The sequence below is a fragment of the Euleptes europaea genome, chromosome 1 (assembly GCF_029931775.1).
Source record: "Euleptes europaea isolate rEulEur1 chromosome 1, rEulEur1.hap1, whole genome shotgun sequence".
Classification (NCBI taxonomy): domain Eukaryota; kingdom Metazoa; phylum Chordata; class Lepidosauria; order Squamata; family Sphaerodactylidae; genus Euleptes; species Euleptes europaea.
In genome coordinates, this window is record NC_079312.1 from 172,978,433 (window position 1) to 172,995,586 (window position 17,154).

The following is a 17,154-nucleotide window of genomic DNA, read 5'->3' on the forward strand; positions in this document are numbered from 1 at the left end:
TAACTATGTATCCTGTGACAAGCAAATCAGATTTCTCTGAATGGAAGTCTCAGAAGACTAGGTGAGATAACTTGGGGCTTTTTGATAATCCCTTAAAAGCAGTGAGACAAAAAACGAAACCTGGTTTGCTTGTAAAACAATTACTTGCTGTAGTATGATTAAGTACTGCTAGGAACTTTGATAATTTTAGCATTTATCTTCACAGTAATTTCCGTGTTAACATTTTAATGCCTGTGTTTTTTCTGTGTTGCTCAATAAAAAGGATGTTTTCTTACCTCGATAAAAGATACAAGTTTCTACAGGTGTTCTGTCTGGTTTGCGGTTAATGGTTCAAAGAACTAAACTCAACCCCTTTACTCTTTTGTATTATCAAAAATAAAGGTGGTTAATCTACACACACTAACTTTTAAGGGGTAAACCCTGCTGCTAAACAGTTTTGCACAGGCAAAGCCTTTAAAATGGTTTAGTGTAGGCCATCTAATAGGATGAGGGAGGGAATCTCTCCTTACGGTGGTAATTGGTACCACTCCATGTCAAAGAAGCATCAACTAATTCTTGCAGCTGGCCGGCTACTCTCTCTGCCCACCCACACACTTCCGCCAAGATTTAAAAGCCAAGCTGGGCAAGGTTTGGGCATAGAGGCGGCACGCTACATCTCCTTCAAGCAATTTGCTCACATAGCGTCTGCAACAGAAATGAATCCTAGCAACGGCTACCAGGTTACATGCTGACAACATTCTGAGATCTTCGGAACCAGCGGCGACTAAGCTGGAGCAGATGTGGGTGAGAGGCGGAAGAAGAAGAGTTGGCTTTTATATGCGGGCCTTCTCTACTACTTAAGGAAGAATCAAACCAGCTTATAATCACCTTCCCTTCCCCTCCCCACAACAGACACCCTGTGAGGTAGGTGGGGCTGAGAGAGCTCTAAGAGAGTTGTGACTAGCCCAAGGTCACCCAGCTGGCTTCATCTGGAGGAGTGGGGAATCAAACCCGGCTTCTCCAGATTAGAGTCCACCGCTGCAAACCACTGCTCTTAGCCACTGCACCGTGTTGGCTCGTCTCAGAATAATCTCATTGCCCACATCATGATTATTTAAATGAGAACAGGGACTTCTCCTTCAAAGAGCAGAGGAGGGAATTGGCCTAATTAATTCACATCCTTGCGCATGCTAGATGAACCAAACCCCCCTCCCTCAAATTATCATTTAAAACCTGTGCGGGTGGGTGGGGGCTAATAAAACTGATCTCAGATAAAAGCGAGGGAAGCCCCATGGGTCAGTGGTAGATTATTGTTTGCAGTTTTGGTGGCCACACTTCAAAAAGGACGTGGACAGAATCGAGCGGGTGCAGAGAAGAGCAATGAGGATGATTAGGGGCCTGGAGACCAAGCCCTGTGAGGAAAGGCTGAAGGAGTCGGGAACGTTTAGTCGGGAGAAGAGGAGGTTGAGGGAGGGGGACAGGATTGCTGTCTTTACGTATTTGAAGGGCTGTCACTCAGAGGAGGGCAGGGAGCTGTTCCTGTTGGTGGCAGAGGATAGACTCGCAATAATGGGTATAAATTATGGGCAGAAAGGCACCAGCTGGATATTAGGAAAAAAAATTTACAGTAAGAGTTGTTCAACGGTGGAATCAGCTTCCTAGGGAGGTGGTGAGCTCCCCCTCACTGGAAGTCCTTAAGCAGAGGCTGGACAAGAACTAAATGGCCTGTAGGGCCCCTTCCAACTCTGTGATTCTATGATTCTATGCTTGGTCCCAGGTTCAATCTCCAGCATCTCCATCTTAAAAAGTATTGGTAGTATGAGGAGGGCGGGGTTTGGGGACGGACTTCAATGCCATAGAGTCCAATTGCCAAAGCAGCCATTTTCTCCAGGGGAACTGATCTCTATCGGCTGGAGATCAGTTGTAATAGCAGGAGATCTCCAGCTAGTACCTGGAGGTTGGCAACCCTAACCAGTGGTCTGAGTCAGCAGAAGGCAGCTTGATGTGTCCATGAGTGTCACCGGTGCAGCAAGATTTGGAGGTACACCTATTCCAATCTCAATCCAACGCATGCCCTCAGGACCATATTCTCTGAGCTCAACCTCCCCAACTCCCCCTTAGGATCCTTTAACTGGCAAGGAGAAGGCCCCCCTGAAGATGGAAGAGACCATGGGATTCACACTCAAGTGCACTCGGGAGTATAGAGGCGACCTAGTCACACTTGCTGCATTCAGACATCAGGAACGAACCTTGCTTCGTGACGAGACATCAGTTCAACCTGCTGCTCTTCTTGCAGCCTTCCTCCCTAGAGATGCCAAAATCCAGGTAGCTATACCAAAAAATCAGCACGAGGGCTCTGCTTTTAAACATAAGATTATATTCACCAATTACAAGTTGCATATAAGTGAATATAATCTTATGTTTAAAAGCAGAGCCCTCGTGCTGATTTTTTGGTATAACTGGTTAATACAGCAAGGATCCATTGTTTACATTAAGTTATCTTAAACAAAATCCAGGTAGTAGCTGGAGATCTCCCGCTATTACAACTGGTCTACAGCCGACAGAGATCGGTTCCCCTGGAGAAAATGGCCGCTTTGGCAATTGGACTCTATGGCATTGAAGCCCCTCCCTTCTCCAAACCCCACCCTCCTCAGGCTCCGCCCCCATACTCTCCCAGTATTTCCCAACCCAGACCTGGCAACCCTAGCAATAAGCCAAGGTCACGCTTGTCATAAATAAACCTGCTTTTGCTTTCAGTGGTACGCACACATAGATAGATGCACCTTCCCCGTCAAGATGCGGAAGTGAACTGGGATGTAGATCATGTTCCTCATATGTCTGGTGATAGGCATGCAGATATCCTTAGCTGGACCACGGGGAACGGGATGGGACGGGTGTACCCTGAACCTCTTAATTTTCTTCTTTCACAGGGAAAGAAGGGGGAAGATCAAAATCTGTGAAAATCTGCAAAGGCGTCTGGCTTGTTGAAGGAGCAAAACAGCAACTGGGCGAGACAAAACACCCAGCCTCTTTTTGCTCAACAGGATTTGTCTATTCCGCACAGCGACGGGATCTTATTTTAGATTGAAATCACCCCGTGTGCTCTTTTAGCGACAGTGACTGGCAGCTGTCAATCTGAGAGCGCCTTTCACAGATTATTTGGTCCATGTCTGTTCCCCCCCCCCCTTAATTCCCTGTTTGCATTAGGGGGAAACATTCCCTACGACACCAGCAAAAACATATAACTGACTGTATATTTATTGGGTTTGCACGTTAGAACAAACCTTTTAAAAAACAACAACATTACAGTTCAAAAGCCTCAGTCGGAGAGGCAGGTACTGTTCGCTGGGCAAAGCCCAAAGATAATGGAGCACAAAACACTCCGTCATGAATATTTTTATTACAGGGACACAGCCTTAAGATAACTATAAATAAATATGCTGTAAATACAAAGTCCACAGGATTGAAGTAACGAAGGAGGAGGAGGAGGTGTTTGGTTTTTATACCCCGATTGTAAGCCGGTTTGATTCTTCCTAAAGTGGTAGAGAAAGTCGGCATATCAAAACCAACTCTCCTCCTTCTCCTCTTTTGGCCTCTCAGTCATTAGCATTTAGAGGTCCACTACCCCTGAACACAGAGGTTCAATTTAACCAGGGCTAATAGATCACAGATCAGTCTACCCTCCCTGAATCTGAAGCACTGGTCAGCCATCGCTGTGCGGGAGAATTGTTGTGCGTGCATGAAAGCCATCTGTGAAGAGGGCGCAAGAGCTGCGGGTGCGCAGGTGACCGGGAAGTGAGAGCAAGCGAGGCAGCAGCCGGCAGTGAAGGTATTCTGCATCAAAATTCAGATCCATCATTGCTTTCACTTGCAATAGGCATATCCCTTTCGACAGCCCTGTAGCGTTTGATCAGAGCAAGGGTGAGGCCGGGATGTTCGCCAGAGCCCCTCTGGAGGGGAATATGAGCTGCCTATTAGAGGCTCAATTGGTCATAAAAGCCAAATGGGATCTGGGAGAGTTATAAACCCCATCACTCACTACAAAGATCCATTCACATACAGCAGGAAGTCGGAGTCTCTGCTCCTCTGGCTCTCCCGCCGAATGAGACGCACTTTGAAAATTCTCCCGTCCTAAATGAGGTCATCTGGAAAAGAAATATAACATTTCGAAGAGCAGCTTGGTTCAAAAGACAGTTTTTCCAGCGGGGTCATCCGTGGCAATGCTGAGCATCACTGTCAAATATCCATGAAGTACTCTTTTGAGAAGGTTTGTGTGTGTAAAAAGATACAGCCCAAGTTTCCCTGAAACATCAGTGTGGTGTGCTGGTGAAGAGCGACGGACTCTGGAGAACCGGGTTTGATTCCCCACTCCTCCGCATGAAGCTAGCTGGGTGACCTTGGGCTAGTCACAGCTCTCTCCAAACTCTCTCAGCCTCACCTGCCTCACAAGGTGTCTGTTGTTGGGAGAGGAAGGGAAGGAGACTGTAAACCGGTTTGATTCTCTTTAAAAGGTAGAGAAAGTTGGCATATACAAACCAACCTTCTTCTTCTTCCTCTAAATACCTTGAGCCTCATTTCTGTGCCAAAATGGAAGTGAACTCGGCTTCGAAAATCTAGCTGTTGAAAATTGATCAGGAGCTTTTAAAAAAAACTTCAGACTATATTAGCTCCGGGGTCTCAGACAGTCATAAATAATCCTGCTGCAACTAATGATATTAAATGGGCAAAAATGTCTTAGGTTGGCACAGGGGGAAGGATATCCAAATGATACCTCCTTCTGCTAACGGCACAGCCGACTGGAAAATTCTCCAGCATTGTCTAACTGGGAGAGCCAGCGTGGTGTAGTGGTTAAGAGCAGTGGACTCTAACCTGGTGAACCAGCTTGGTTTCCCCACTCCTCCACATGAAGCCAGCTGGGTGACCTCGGGCTAGTCACAGTTCTCTTCATACACTCTCAGTCCCACCTACCTCACAAGGTGTCTGTTGTGGGGAGAGGAAAGGAAGGAGATTGTAAGACAGTTTGATTCTCCTTAAAAGGTAGAGAAAGATGGCATATAAAAACCAACTTCTCCTTCTGAAATGAACATCATGTGTTTGAGACCCTGGCCATGCTTATTTCACTGGGACTTGCACTTCAAAATTTCCCAGTGGATCAGATCTCTGAGAGAAGTCCTAAGAAAGTCTATACAGTGGGACTTACTACCAGGAGAGTGTCTGTAGGACTATACTGTCTGATGCCCAAAATCTGCCACTTTGGATTATCTCTTGATAGGGTAACCTCTAGCTTCACATGAGCCACAGCCGCTCCCACAGCCCCCTTCCCCATGATGACCCTGCCTCCCTTTTTCAAGAAGAGACATTTTTCTGCTTACCCAAAATGGTGATATTCAAGTTAGGGTTCAGTGAGGTATCTGCCACCCACTACAATACTGGGAACTTGGGCTGGTACTCCCAGTGGGGTCAGTTTTGAAGCACAAAAAAGTGGAAGTATTGGCAATGATGGTGGACACCCCCCCACCACCACCACCACAGTATACCTAGAGTTGCCAGCTTCAGGTTGTGAAATACCTGGAGGTTTTGGGGGGTGGAGCCTGAAGAGGGCAGGGTTTAGGGAGAGGAGGGACTTGAGAGCCAGCGTGGTGTAGTGATTAAGCGCGTGGTGTAGTGAAAGAGCTGTGACTAGCCCAAGGTCACCCAGCTGGCTTAATGTGGAGAAGTGGGGAAACCAACCCGGTTCACCAGATTAGAGTCCACTGCTCATGTGGAGGAGTGAAGAATCAAATGTAGTTCTCTGGATCAGAGTCCACCGCTCCAAACCACCGCTCTTAACCACTACACCACGCTTGCTCCCCAGCTAATTATATATGTGAGCAGTGCACCAGGTTCAATAATGCAAAATCCTCCTACAGCAAAGCAGGTGAGAAAGGAAGACCGACTAATCCTGAACAGAAGAGGACATGTGGGAGATTGGTAGGGTTGCCAGGTCCCCACTTACCGCTGGTGGGAGCTTCCTTGCAGTGGTGGTGGTGGGAGTGATTTGCACATGCACAACACACACGCGCAATAATGTCCCTTCTGGGTTTACCCTGGAAGAGACAGGGACGCTCTAGCATGCCCCTCAAAAAAACTCTATGGAAACCAAATAAAACCATTCATTCACCTATGGAAACCACAGAGTTTTGGGAGGAATGTGCTAGAGCGTCCATCTCTTCTGGGGTAAACCCGGAAGGGACATTATTTCACCATGCTCTGCCGTGCGTGCAGGTGGCTCCCCACCTTTAGCTGGCCTACTTCCGCCCACTGGCCAGTTGAGGGGCGATGGGCACGCCAGTCAATTGGCCGGCAATTGGGAATCCTAGAGATTGGACCATTTGTGGATATCTGTTAACGTGCATCCCTTAAACCCCTGAAAATCCAGAGCAAAGCAACCGAAAACGTTGTTCTTCAATGTTTAATTCCTGCGCACCTGGTCCCAGATCATAGGGATCATTTGCCAACCTAATACCTACCGTCAACTTTACAAAGCAGGGCAGTTGTCAGCCCTGCCACCTTGACCTGGCATCTTCCTGAGGGGTTGCTATACTTTGAGCTGCCAGACCAGAGGAGGCCATAACAGATTATCAGGGAACGAATAAACGAGAGGAAGGATTGCTTCTTTCTCTTAGACCTAGAACGGCCATGCCAAAAAAGGCCATAGTTCTGAAAGGGCCGAGAGAACAACCCCCCACTCTGGACGGAAACATTCAGATGAGTGCTTTGGCCCGTCGAGAGATGCCGCCGCTCAACTGAATCAACACAGCTGTTAAAAATAGATGTTCGCATGCATGGAGACACATGTACCCCAATGTTTGTTTTGCAACACTTTTCTCAAAGGTTTGTCCAAACAATTCTGTTTAATGTAACAAGGCCAATAAAATCTGTCCCAAGAGACCACCCGTAGCCCGTCTGCAGACCGGGCTGCAGTCGCTCTAACTCGCGGAGGGTGGGTGAGTGGGAAAAGACGTGTGCTTTTGAAGAAACTGTGGTGCAAGCCAGTTTTGAACTGGTTCTTAACGCTATCGAGTGTTTAAGGTGCCGCTCCAGCTGTAGCACAGAGTCAACGTACTTGTTCCTTAAGCTCTGTCGAGTGTGTACGGTCGCTGTAACCCAGACACATGGTCATTCACAGCCATGATAGGACCTTGGTCTTGAAGCTGACCGACATCATGGTATGGGGCCCCAGACCAAGATTGCCATCCGTAGTCACTGACCAATCTGTAGTCACTGACTATTCCATAGTCACCGACCAATCCACAGGAACAAGTTTGTCCCTCACAGGACATAGTTGCTAGCTTTGTTGACACTGTTAACCTCAGAGGTTAGCTTCTACAGACCAGGGAGTCTCACCGATTCCCCCACTGCCCGTTGGGAACGGCTTCAGCAAACCAGTTCTCAAGGAATCCACAGCAGAAGAATTGGCTAGAGTGAGGAGTCCATGGTTGGATGCCCGTTCTGAGGTAATATCCTGTGCTCCGCGTGACTGGACTTGACTGAAGCGGGCGAGTACTTTGGGGCCCTGTAGCAGGCGAAGCACAGAATCCTCCGGAAGGTGCTGCGCATCTCATTGTCCCGGTAGGAGTAGACGATGGCGTTGATGACCGAATTGATTTCGGCCAGCAAGAGGAAGTATTTCTCCACCGCCAACACGTTGCAGCTTTTACAGCCCAGGCCGTCCAGCAGAAGCACGATCTGCCCAGGGGTCCAACAGATTACAAAGGCACCTAAGAAGAGGAAAACAACATCAACATTAAAATTCTGAATGCATGATGCTTAGCTCCAAGTAGTTGCGCTTTTCTTGATTTGCATAGTGCTTTAGAATGCGCATCGAGTGCTGCGGAGGTAGGGGAAGGGGTTGATGCCAACTCCGTTTGCATGCAGAAGGAGATTCCTGCTAACTCTTCTCACCCTGGTGGTCCCTTCCAACTCTTTGCTTTAAAAGTCTTCTGTTGATTTGGAGTCCGAGCAAACGCTAGTATCATTCACAGTCTGCTGCACTTACCCTTCCTTCCACCCTTCAGGCCTACGCAGGGTAATGCAATTCTTGCTCACGCCAACAAAACAAGGGCACACATTCATCTATTTTTTTAATCTTTAGTCTTATATTCCACCCTTCTCTCGGCCGAAGCCGGTTCTCAGAGAGGCTCACAACAGAGAAAACAACATAAATAGCAACCCACAAAATTATCTGAATCGAAACCCTCAATCTCAAATTTTAAAATCCATATGGCGCTCAACGCAGTACAGAGCCCCGGGGCCAGGCCAGCCCGGAAAACAGCAGGGTCCCCTAATCCAGGTCTTAGAAAGCAGCAGGAGAAGGGGTAAGGGGGCCAGCTATGTTGGAAAAACCTTTGCTGCCCTCAACTGCAGTCTGGGGCCTTGGTCTTTTCGGGACCGCCTCTCCTGGCATACCCCCCCAAAGAGCGCTACGATCTGCAGATGCCATCTTGACTTGTTTGTTTTAACTGGAATGTGACTTGTTTTTGTGTGTGTTCAGTGCCGTCAAGTCGCTTCCGACTCATGGCGACCCTATGAATGAAAGTCCTCCAAAATGTCCTAACTTTGACAGCCTTGCTCAGATCTTGCAAACTGAAGGCTGTGGCTTCCTTTATCGAGTCAATCCACCTCTTGTTGGGTCTTCCTCTTTTCCTGCTGCCCTCAACTTTTCCTAGCATGACGGTCTTTTCCAGTGACTCTTGTCGTCTCATGACGTGACCAAAATACGACAGCCTCAGTTTAGTCATTTTAGCTTCTAGGGTCAGCTCAGGCTTGATTTGATCTAGAACCCACTCCTACACTTGTTTTTAGCACTTTTAAATTTTGATGGCGGAGATATACCGATGTGAATTTTAAATGACGGGACCCGCCCCGGAGCCTGGCCTTGGCCAGGGAGGGAGGGCAAGAAATAGGAAAAAATAAATAAATAAACGGTGGGCCTCGACTTTAGCCACCCAATTCTTGCAGTGAAACCGGATTATATAAGTATATCATGCCTGTGGCACACTGGTTCAGCCCCGGCCCCCTAGACACACATCCTGGAATCTATCCCCCAGCACCTGGTTTGTAGGATGCCGACCACATTGAAACTTGCAGCGGCGTCAGTTCCAACGTCCTTTTGTGCCGGGAACGACCTCCCAGCACCAAGCCTCGCCCCTCTCCTCCTTCAAACCCTCCTCAAAATTCACTTCTTCTGAGAAAGCTTTAACTCGGTCCATTTACCCCCTTGCCGACTGAAAGTTAAGCTTCAAGTATGCAATACCATTTTTTGTTTTTCCCTGTCGTTGAGTTTAGTTTGTAAATTCCTAGGGGCAGGGAGAAGAAAGAGAGAGACAGGGCTTTGTTTTTGTTGGAATAATACCGCAAAGTAAGAATGACTGGGTTTATAAGCTTAATACCCATCATTGTTATTTTACTGTGTGTAATAGTAAGTTGGGCAGTTCATGCCACTCACAAAAGGCAGAAAAGGTAGGCCACCCACAGGCAAAGTACAGATTTGATGTACTCGGGGGACTCTCCACTTGGAGAGGCAGCGTGGTATAGTGCCGAGTTTTTCTACCACTTAAGGAAGAATCAAAGCGGCTTACAATCACCTTCCCTTCCCCTCCCCCCAACAAACACCCTGTGAGGTAGGTGGGGCTGAGAGAGTGTGACTAGCCCAAGGTCACCCAGCTGGCTTCATGTGTAGGAGTGGGGAACCAAATCCAGTTCACCAGATTAGCCTCCGCCGCTCATGTGAAGGAGTGGGGAATCACACCTGGTTCTCCAGATCAGAGGTCTATTAAACCCTATGGGACATTTTTGTGAGGCTCTTGGGGGGGGGGAGTTTTTTAAGGCAGAGGCACCAAATGTCCAGTGCAGCTTCAGGTGACTCTCTTTAGGAGAACCCCCACGTTTGGTAAAGATTGGGTCAAGGAGTCCAACTTCATGGGACCCCCGAGAGGGTGCCCCAATCCATTCTCCATTATTTCCAATGGAGAAAAAATGGGGCAATAAAATTGGACCCCGACCCAATCTTCACCAAGCTTGGGGGTTCTTTTAAGGAGAGTCACCTGAAGCTACGCTGATATCTGGTGCTGCTGCCTCAAAACACAGCCTCCCCAGAGGCCCACAAACCTTCCCCTCGGATAAAATGGACCTGAAAAATAATTAAAAAAAAAAATCTGGAAAAATTCTGCTTTTTAGGGTACATTGAAATGGTGCCTCTTTTGTCAACCGAAAAAAAAGCTGAATTTTCAGGGGGGGAAATCCGGTTTGGCATATCCAAATGAACGCCCCTAGTCCAAACTGTTGCTCTTCTTAGCCCCTAGCTCGTTGCCTCTACAAGAAAAGCTTTGTGGTCAAATGTTTATTTCCAAGGCAGCCAAATGGGTTCACCTGCAGACAAGGCTAGGGTTTCTGCAGGTGTCAGGGACGACCTAGGTACACAGAAAAGCATTCGTTTGTAAATTTAAAAAAAATTAGCAAATGACTGAACTGGTCTGATGAGTATATTCATTGTCCTCAGAATATTGAGCGTCAGGTAAGGGGCAGGGGGAAAAGATGGGGAAATCGGCCTGCTCAGAAGCACTTCCTGGCTTCAAAAGGGGTTGATGTTAGCTGCCTTCCCAACAGTTTACACACACACAACTGATCACAGATACGCTCTCCCATCCCCGCCCCAGTGCAGCAATAGTAAAGGACACTCGGATGTAAGTCGGCAAATCAACAGGATATTCTGAACGGATAACTGTGCCCGCCCAGCTTGCTACGGGTTCGCTGCAGCTCGCACAAACGCCGCTTAACAAAATGCACAACTTCGCACGCGGGGGCAGACCTGTCCCAGTCTTCCATCTGAAGGATGGAATTCCTCCCTCCCCACCGCCGCCGGGGCGAGCGCACATTCCTCCCAGCATTATCTGGCCATACCGAGACCCCGAGGAGCGCCCCGTCACACATGCGCCTGTGTAAAGCCAAGTTAACTCATCAACGCAGGAGGGGGCCTGGCTTTAGTTGTCCGACTTCCTCCAAGCACGCGGGGAAACAGAGCTTCGGCAGACGGATTTAAAGCCAACCCTGTCAAGAGATGGCTAGAGTCCACCCCGTCTCAGCTGAAGGAGAGCAGCCCCCCGCCGCTTCCCTTCAGGCAATACAACGCAGCTTCCCTTACAAGCCAAATCTCAGCCAGCGCGGAACTAATCCCCTCCGTTCCTTCCCAGTTGCCTCTGGATCTAACGGTTTGAAGCAGCTCATTGGCAAAGCCAGCGTGGTGTAGTAGCTAAGAGCAGCGGACTCCAATCTGGTGAACCAGGCTGGTTTCCCCGCTCCTCCACATGAAGCCCGCTGGGTGACCTTGGGCTAGTCACAGCTCTCTCCGAACGCTCTCAGCCCCACCTCCCTCACAAGGTGTCTGTTGTGAGGAGGGGATTGTAAGCCACTTTGAGACTCCTTGAAGGTAGAGAAAAGCGTGATATCAAAACCAGTTGGGAAGCACATGTGCTGAAGCACAGCCGCACATATAATGCGTAAAATCTAAAAGAGAAAGGAGGAGGCATCTTCCTTGCACACAATTTCTGAAAACAATTTACTTATTAAAATGAGTGAAATTGCAGGCAAACTTTTACCAGCCCTTGTTTTAAGAACATAAGAGAGGCCCTGCTGGATCAGACCAAGGCCCATCAAGTCCAGCAGTCTGTTCACACAGTGGCCAACCAGGTGCCTCTAGGAAGCCACAAACAAGACGATTGCAGCAGCACTGTCCTGCCAGTGTTCCACAGCACCTTTTAAATCTAGCAGTACCACCAGAGGCCATATAATCTAGCTAATCTTGTTGTTGTTGGTGGTGGAATACGCCATCAAGTTGACTTATGGTGACTCTGTAGGGTTTCCAAGGCCTGAGGTGTTCAGAGGTGGCTTGTCACTGCCTGCCCCTCATAGCAACCCTGGACTTCCTTGGTGGTCTCCCATCCAGGTACTAACCAAGGCTGACCCTACTTAGCTTCTGAGATCTGATGAGATCAGGCCACTACTACTACTACTACTATTAAACAATTCAGAATTTTCAAAATTGTTCACATCCTTTATTTTGCTGCAGTCCTGTAAGACAGGTTCATCCCCGTATCGCAGATTTGGGGAGAAGAGAACTGAAAAGCGGCTTGCTCATGTTTATGTAGCAAGTTCATGGTAGAGGCCAGATCTGATCAAGGGATTTTTCTAACTTAAGGACCACTAGTTAGACTCATAGAGATTGTTTATGCATGGGTACTTTCACTCACGTTCACCCTCCATCTGTCTCAGTTGTTCCTTGGAGTTCTGCATGAGTTTCCCCTCCATTAGAGATGACCTCGCTGCCAGCCCTCACAAATCCCAACCCTTCCCGTTCCTCTGTTAATCCAATTCTTCCCTCTCCCCTGAGCTCAGCCCAGGTGAAATCCCCACATATAAGGTAAAGACATGCAAGCTTAGTTTCACTCACAGCCAATTACAAAGCAGCATGTCCAGAGGCGGGCATACAAATACTTCCTGTGAGCTCTTTCGGAGGAGAAAGGCTTTTTAAAACCAAGGCTTGGATTTCTCCCCCCCCCCTTCTTTTCAGATTGCTCCAATTTTTGTTTTATGTTCTTAAAATGCTTTTTAATGCGGCAATTTGGGGGGTTTTTTTGGGGGGGGAGAACTTTTCTCTCACTACAGCCAATTACGAAGCAGCATTTAGAGAAGCGGGGACTTGATTTGAGCTTGGAGACTGCTGGTGCATACACTCCCAACAGGAAAGTGTGGGTCCACTGAGCAATGAACCTCAGGTAAAACTCCCATGCATAAATGACCAGAAAGAATAACTTGACGCACTATATGCCAAGATTCTAACCAAACAAGGAATGTTGATCACCTTCTAGAACTAATATGAATATCCACCAGTTAGTCATTTCCCCATCTACAAAGCTGCCTTTTGGAACGACAGCCGACAAGAGGTAGCTCTGTCCATTAGCCAGAGGGATGAAATGAGCTTATGGCTGCATCCCAAAACAAATCCTGTTTTCCAGGAACATACTTACTAAGGATAATGATGACCGTCTTGATGAGGTTGATCATCGTCTCCTTGTAGCGCGGGTGGAAGCTGGTATGCTTGGACATCCGTGCCACCTTCCTCTTCACGTAGACGAAGATGTGCGTGTAGACGACCACCATGACAAGGAAGATGAAGAGATTGGAGAGGGCCCAGAAGGTCAAATAGCTGCGGCTGTAGAGGGGCGCCATCTTGGAACAGTTGTCCAGATCGCAGAGGCAGTGCCAGCCGTACGAAGGGATGAGCCCCAGCAGCAGGGCCATGACCCAGATGCAGCCGATGAGAATCATCACCCGCTGGTTGGACATGGTGCTGTGGAGCTGCATGGTGAACACCGTCTGATGCCGCTCCACTGCGATGGCCAAGAGGTTGACCACCGAAGCCGTGAGGCTGGTGTCCAGGAGGCTCTGCCGGACGAACCAGGTTTTGAGAGAGAGCTGAGCCGTCCTGGGCCCTGTGTGGAACATCAGGAACATGTAAGCGATGCCGGCAAAGAGGTCGGCGGCGGCCAGATTCCCCAGCAGGTAGTAGATCGGGTAGTGGAAGCGCTTGTTTATAACAATGGCGGTGATGACGAGCAAGTTGGTGAGAAGGACCACGATGCTGACGGTCAAGCCGAGAACGACCACCAAGACGTCCTTGGGCCTCCAGTAGTGGAACAGCTCCTTCCCGCTTTTGTTGTAGAAGAACTCCACCGACTCGTTGTAATAGCACTGGGTCATCTTTTCAAACCTCGGTTCCCTGGGAGGAAGGAGAGGGGGGGGGGGAAAGACAGGAAGTGAAGTTTGCTTATCAGTCTTCCTTGTTAGCTTTGGGACGAAGAGGAGATAAGCAGCGCTGAAGCGACCTTTCTTGCGAGCCAGCGTGGTGTAGTGGTTAAGAGTGGTGTACTCTGATCTGGAGAACCGGGTTTGATTCCCCACCCCTCCACATGAGCAGCGGAGGCTAATCTGGTGAACTGGGTTGGTTTCCCCACTCCTACACATGAAGCAAGTCACACTCTCTCAGCCCTACCTACCTCGCAGGGTGTCTGCTGTGGGGAGGGGAAGGGAAGGTGATTGTAAGCTGGTTTGATTCTTCCTTAAGTGGTAGAGAAAGTCAGCATATAAATACCAACTCTTCTTCTTGCCCACATCAGACAGAAGGAAGTGTATAGCATCACACCCCATTCTCAGATTTCTTGCTCTCAAGACCTAAAACAGTTCTAGCTTCAAATAGCAATTGCCCTCCACAAGGCCTGACTCATTAAAGATAGGCCTGCCACAGGGCTGCTAGTCTCTTAAGAAGAAGAAGAGTTGGTTTTTATACGTTGACTTTCTCTACTTTTTAAGGAGAATCAAACTGGGTTACAATCTCCTTCCCTTCCCCTCCCCACAACAGACACCTTGTGAGGTAGGGGTCATTAAGTCCCACCCCCTGCACAATGCAGGAAATTCACAACTACCTCCCCACCCACACACCCCTAGTGACCAGAAGATGGCCAAGATGCCCTCCCTCTCATCATCTGCCTACGGTCACAGAATCAGCATTATGTATACAGATTACCGAGTTTCAAGATAAGCATATATGTATACGCATATTTTTCTTTTGGATTCAACAATAACAAATATGTAGTGCTACTTATTTTCAAGATACAATGGTTGGTGGTTTAGTAAATGATATTAAGTAAAAGGCAATCTTAATCAAGTTTTGGTGGTTTAGTAAATGATATTAAGTAAAAGGCAATCTTAATCAAGTTTTACAATGTCGTTAATTTGCTTGAGGTTTGAGTATAATGACATATATCCCTCTTTTTGTTAAAGGTCTATTTACTCTTAAGATTTAAAGATGAACGCTAGATAGTATAGACGATGTAGCCCCGCTCATAGGGTATTTGATGAAGATCTTGTTGCAGACATGAAGTATTTGTATAAGGGGTGCGTGTTGTATGATGTATGTGTTGTTGTATGTGTTGTTGTATGTTGCTTGGAAAATAAGAAAGAAAGAAAGAAAGAAAGAAAGAAAGAAAGAAAGAAAGAAAGAAAGAAAGAAAGAAAGAAAGAAAGAAAACAAACACAGGCAATAGTTGAAGTGTAGAGGATACAAAAAGAAGCAAAGAGAAATTTCCCCTCATCAGGTTACCGTTAAGACTATCATCTGGGCAGGGATCTGCTGACCTGACTTCCAGGGCCAATTCAGCCAGTGGTCTTCCGCTTCCTTAGACCTGGAACTCACCTTTAATACTAGCCCGCGACACAGAATTTGCAGAACAACCGTGTTCTGCTTATGTTCCTCTTTCTTCTCTTCTATCATCACCCCTGCCCCAAATGAAGAAAAACTGACGAAGCCAACAAGGCAACCATTGCATGTTGGAGCTCAAGGTAGATGCAAACCAAGACCAGGTCCTATGAGGAAAGGTTGAAGGAGCTGGGCATGTTTAGCCTGAAGAGGAGAAGACTGAGAGGGGATATGATAACCATCTTCAAATATTTAATCAAAAGGGTTTCCGTCTAGACATTAGGAAGAATTTTCTAAGTTAGAGCGGTTCCTCAGTGGAATGGGCTTCCCCGGGAGGTGGTGAGCTCTCCTTCCCTGGAGGTTTTTAAGGCTAGATGGCCATCTGTCAGCAAAGCTGACCTTAATCAGACGACCTTATTTAGATGACCTTAATCAGATGATGAGAGGGAGGGCATCTTGGCCATCTTCTGGGACTGGAGTAGGGGTCACTGGGTGTGTGTGGGGGGGAGGTAGTTGTGAATTTCCTGCATTGTGCAGGGGGTGGGACTAGATGACCCTGGTGGTCTCTCCATTGGAAACTGCAGCGCTTCTGACGTATTGTGGTCTGAACCACGCCGGTCTGATCAGTGGAGCTGATCACAGGAAGAGATGTGGTGGTCACAGACAGCAGCCCCCACTTTGGTTTCAGACATGAGAACCATGCAGAACTTCGCCTAGCGAATGGAAACCATAGAAAACTTTTGAGCGCCGAGTCTGTGCACCAGCGAAACCCTGTTTTGTACTCTGAAGATGCACCACAAATACCTCTTACTTTTGGTGGGCGGGAGCCTACACAAACGTATACCTCAACGAGTTCAACATCCGGCATAACTAACCCTGCATCAAAACGGAAAGATCCAAGCTCCCATAAAGCCACCCATAAAGCTACCCATAAAGCATTAAATATTACATACACAACAGCCTTGAAACCCAGAGAAACATATAGACTGGTAGGCAAGCTACACCTGCCCCCTGTCTACTTTTCTTTTTTGCTATAAGTTAAAAGTAATTAATAAGGGGGGGTCAAAGTTAAAGATGACACCTGAGAAGAAGTAATCACATGACAGCTTGGATTCTACAAATAGCACGGTAAGGGGACAGATGTTAGTTTGTTGAGGTTAGCCCTATTTTGCTGGTCAATGACTGTAATAAATTGAATTGAAGATTAGCCCTTTAAAAACTGCAATCCAGTACAAGGCTAGGTACCCCTGCCCACATTTACTCAGGCGTAACCTCCACTGAACTGTGTGGGACTAACAGGGCAATCCTAAACAGAGTTACACCCCCCCCAAATCCATTCAAGTCAATGGGTTTAGAAAAATCTCTCTGCTTACAACTGCCCTGTTAAAGAGAACCTATCCATCGATCGAAACATCCAGAACAAAACCCACGTAATAACTTTCAGTAGAACCAGCCAGAATTACACAAAACAGCACGCGGGCATTCAAGTTCAACAAAGCTCTTTCAAGTTCAACCGAGCTCTAATCTGGAGAACCGGGTTCGGTTCCCCACTTCTCCACATGAGCGGCGGAGGCTAATCTGGTGGACTAGATTTGTTTCCCCACTCCTCCACGCGAAGCCAGCTGGGTGACCTTGGGCTAGTCACAGCTCTCTCAGCCCCACTTACCTCACAGGGTGTCGTGGGGAGGGGAAGGGAAGCTGGTTGTAAGCCGGTTGGAGTCTCCCTTAAGTGGTAGAGAAAGTCGGCATATAAAAACCAACTCTTCTTTTTCTTCTCCTCTTCATCAGATTAAGATACTGCAAAACTGGGCGGGGGGGGGGGGATGGAATGGGTGGAAGCGGATGTCTCAAGACCTGGTCTTCTCAGCAACGTATGCAAAATG

At 47.8% G+C, this 17,154-nt stretch overlaps 1 protein-coding gene across 1 annotated transcript; it reads right to left on the bottom strand.

The window, feature by feature from the left end:
* Window positions 1-7,437: 7,437 nt before the first annotated feature.
* Window positions 7,438-13,777, bottom strand: LPAR2 (lysophosphatidic acid receptor 2). Its single transcript, XM_056855448.1, has 2 exons — window positions 13,044-13,777; window positions 7,438-7,739 (listed from the first exon to the last, which is right to left on the bottom strand). Exons 1-2 carry the CDS (start codon window positions 13,774-13,776, stop codon window positions 7,438-7,440), a joined length of 1,035 nt encoding a protein of 344 aa, XP_056711426.1. The 5' UTR covers window position 13,777.
* Window positions 13,778-17,154: the final 3,377 nt, after the last annotated feature.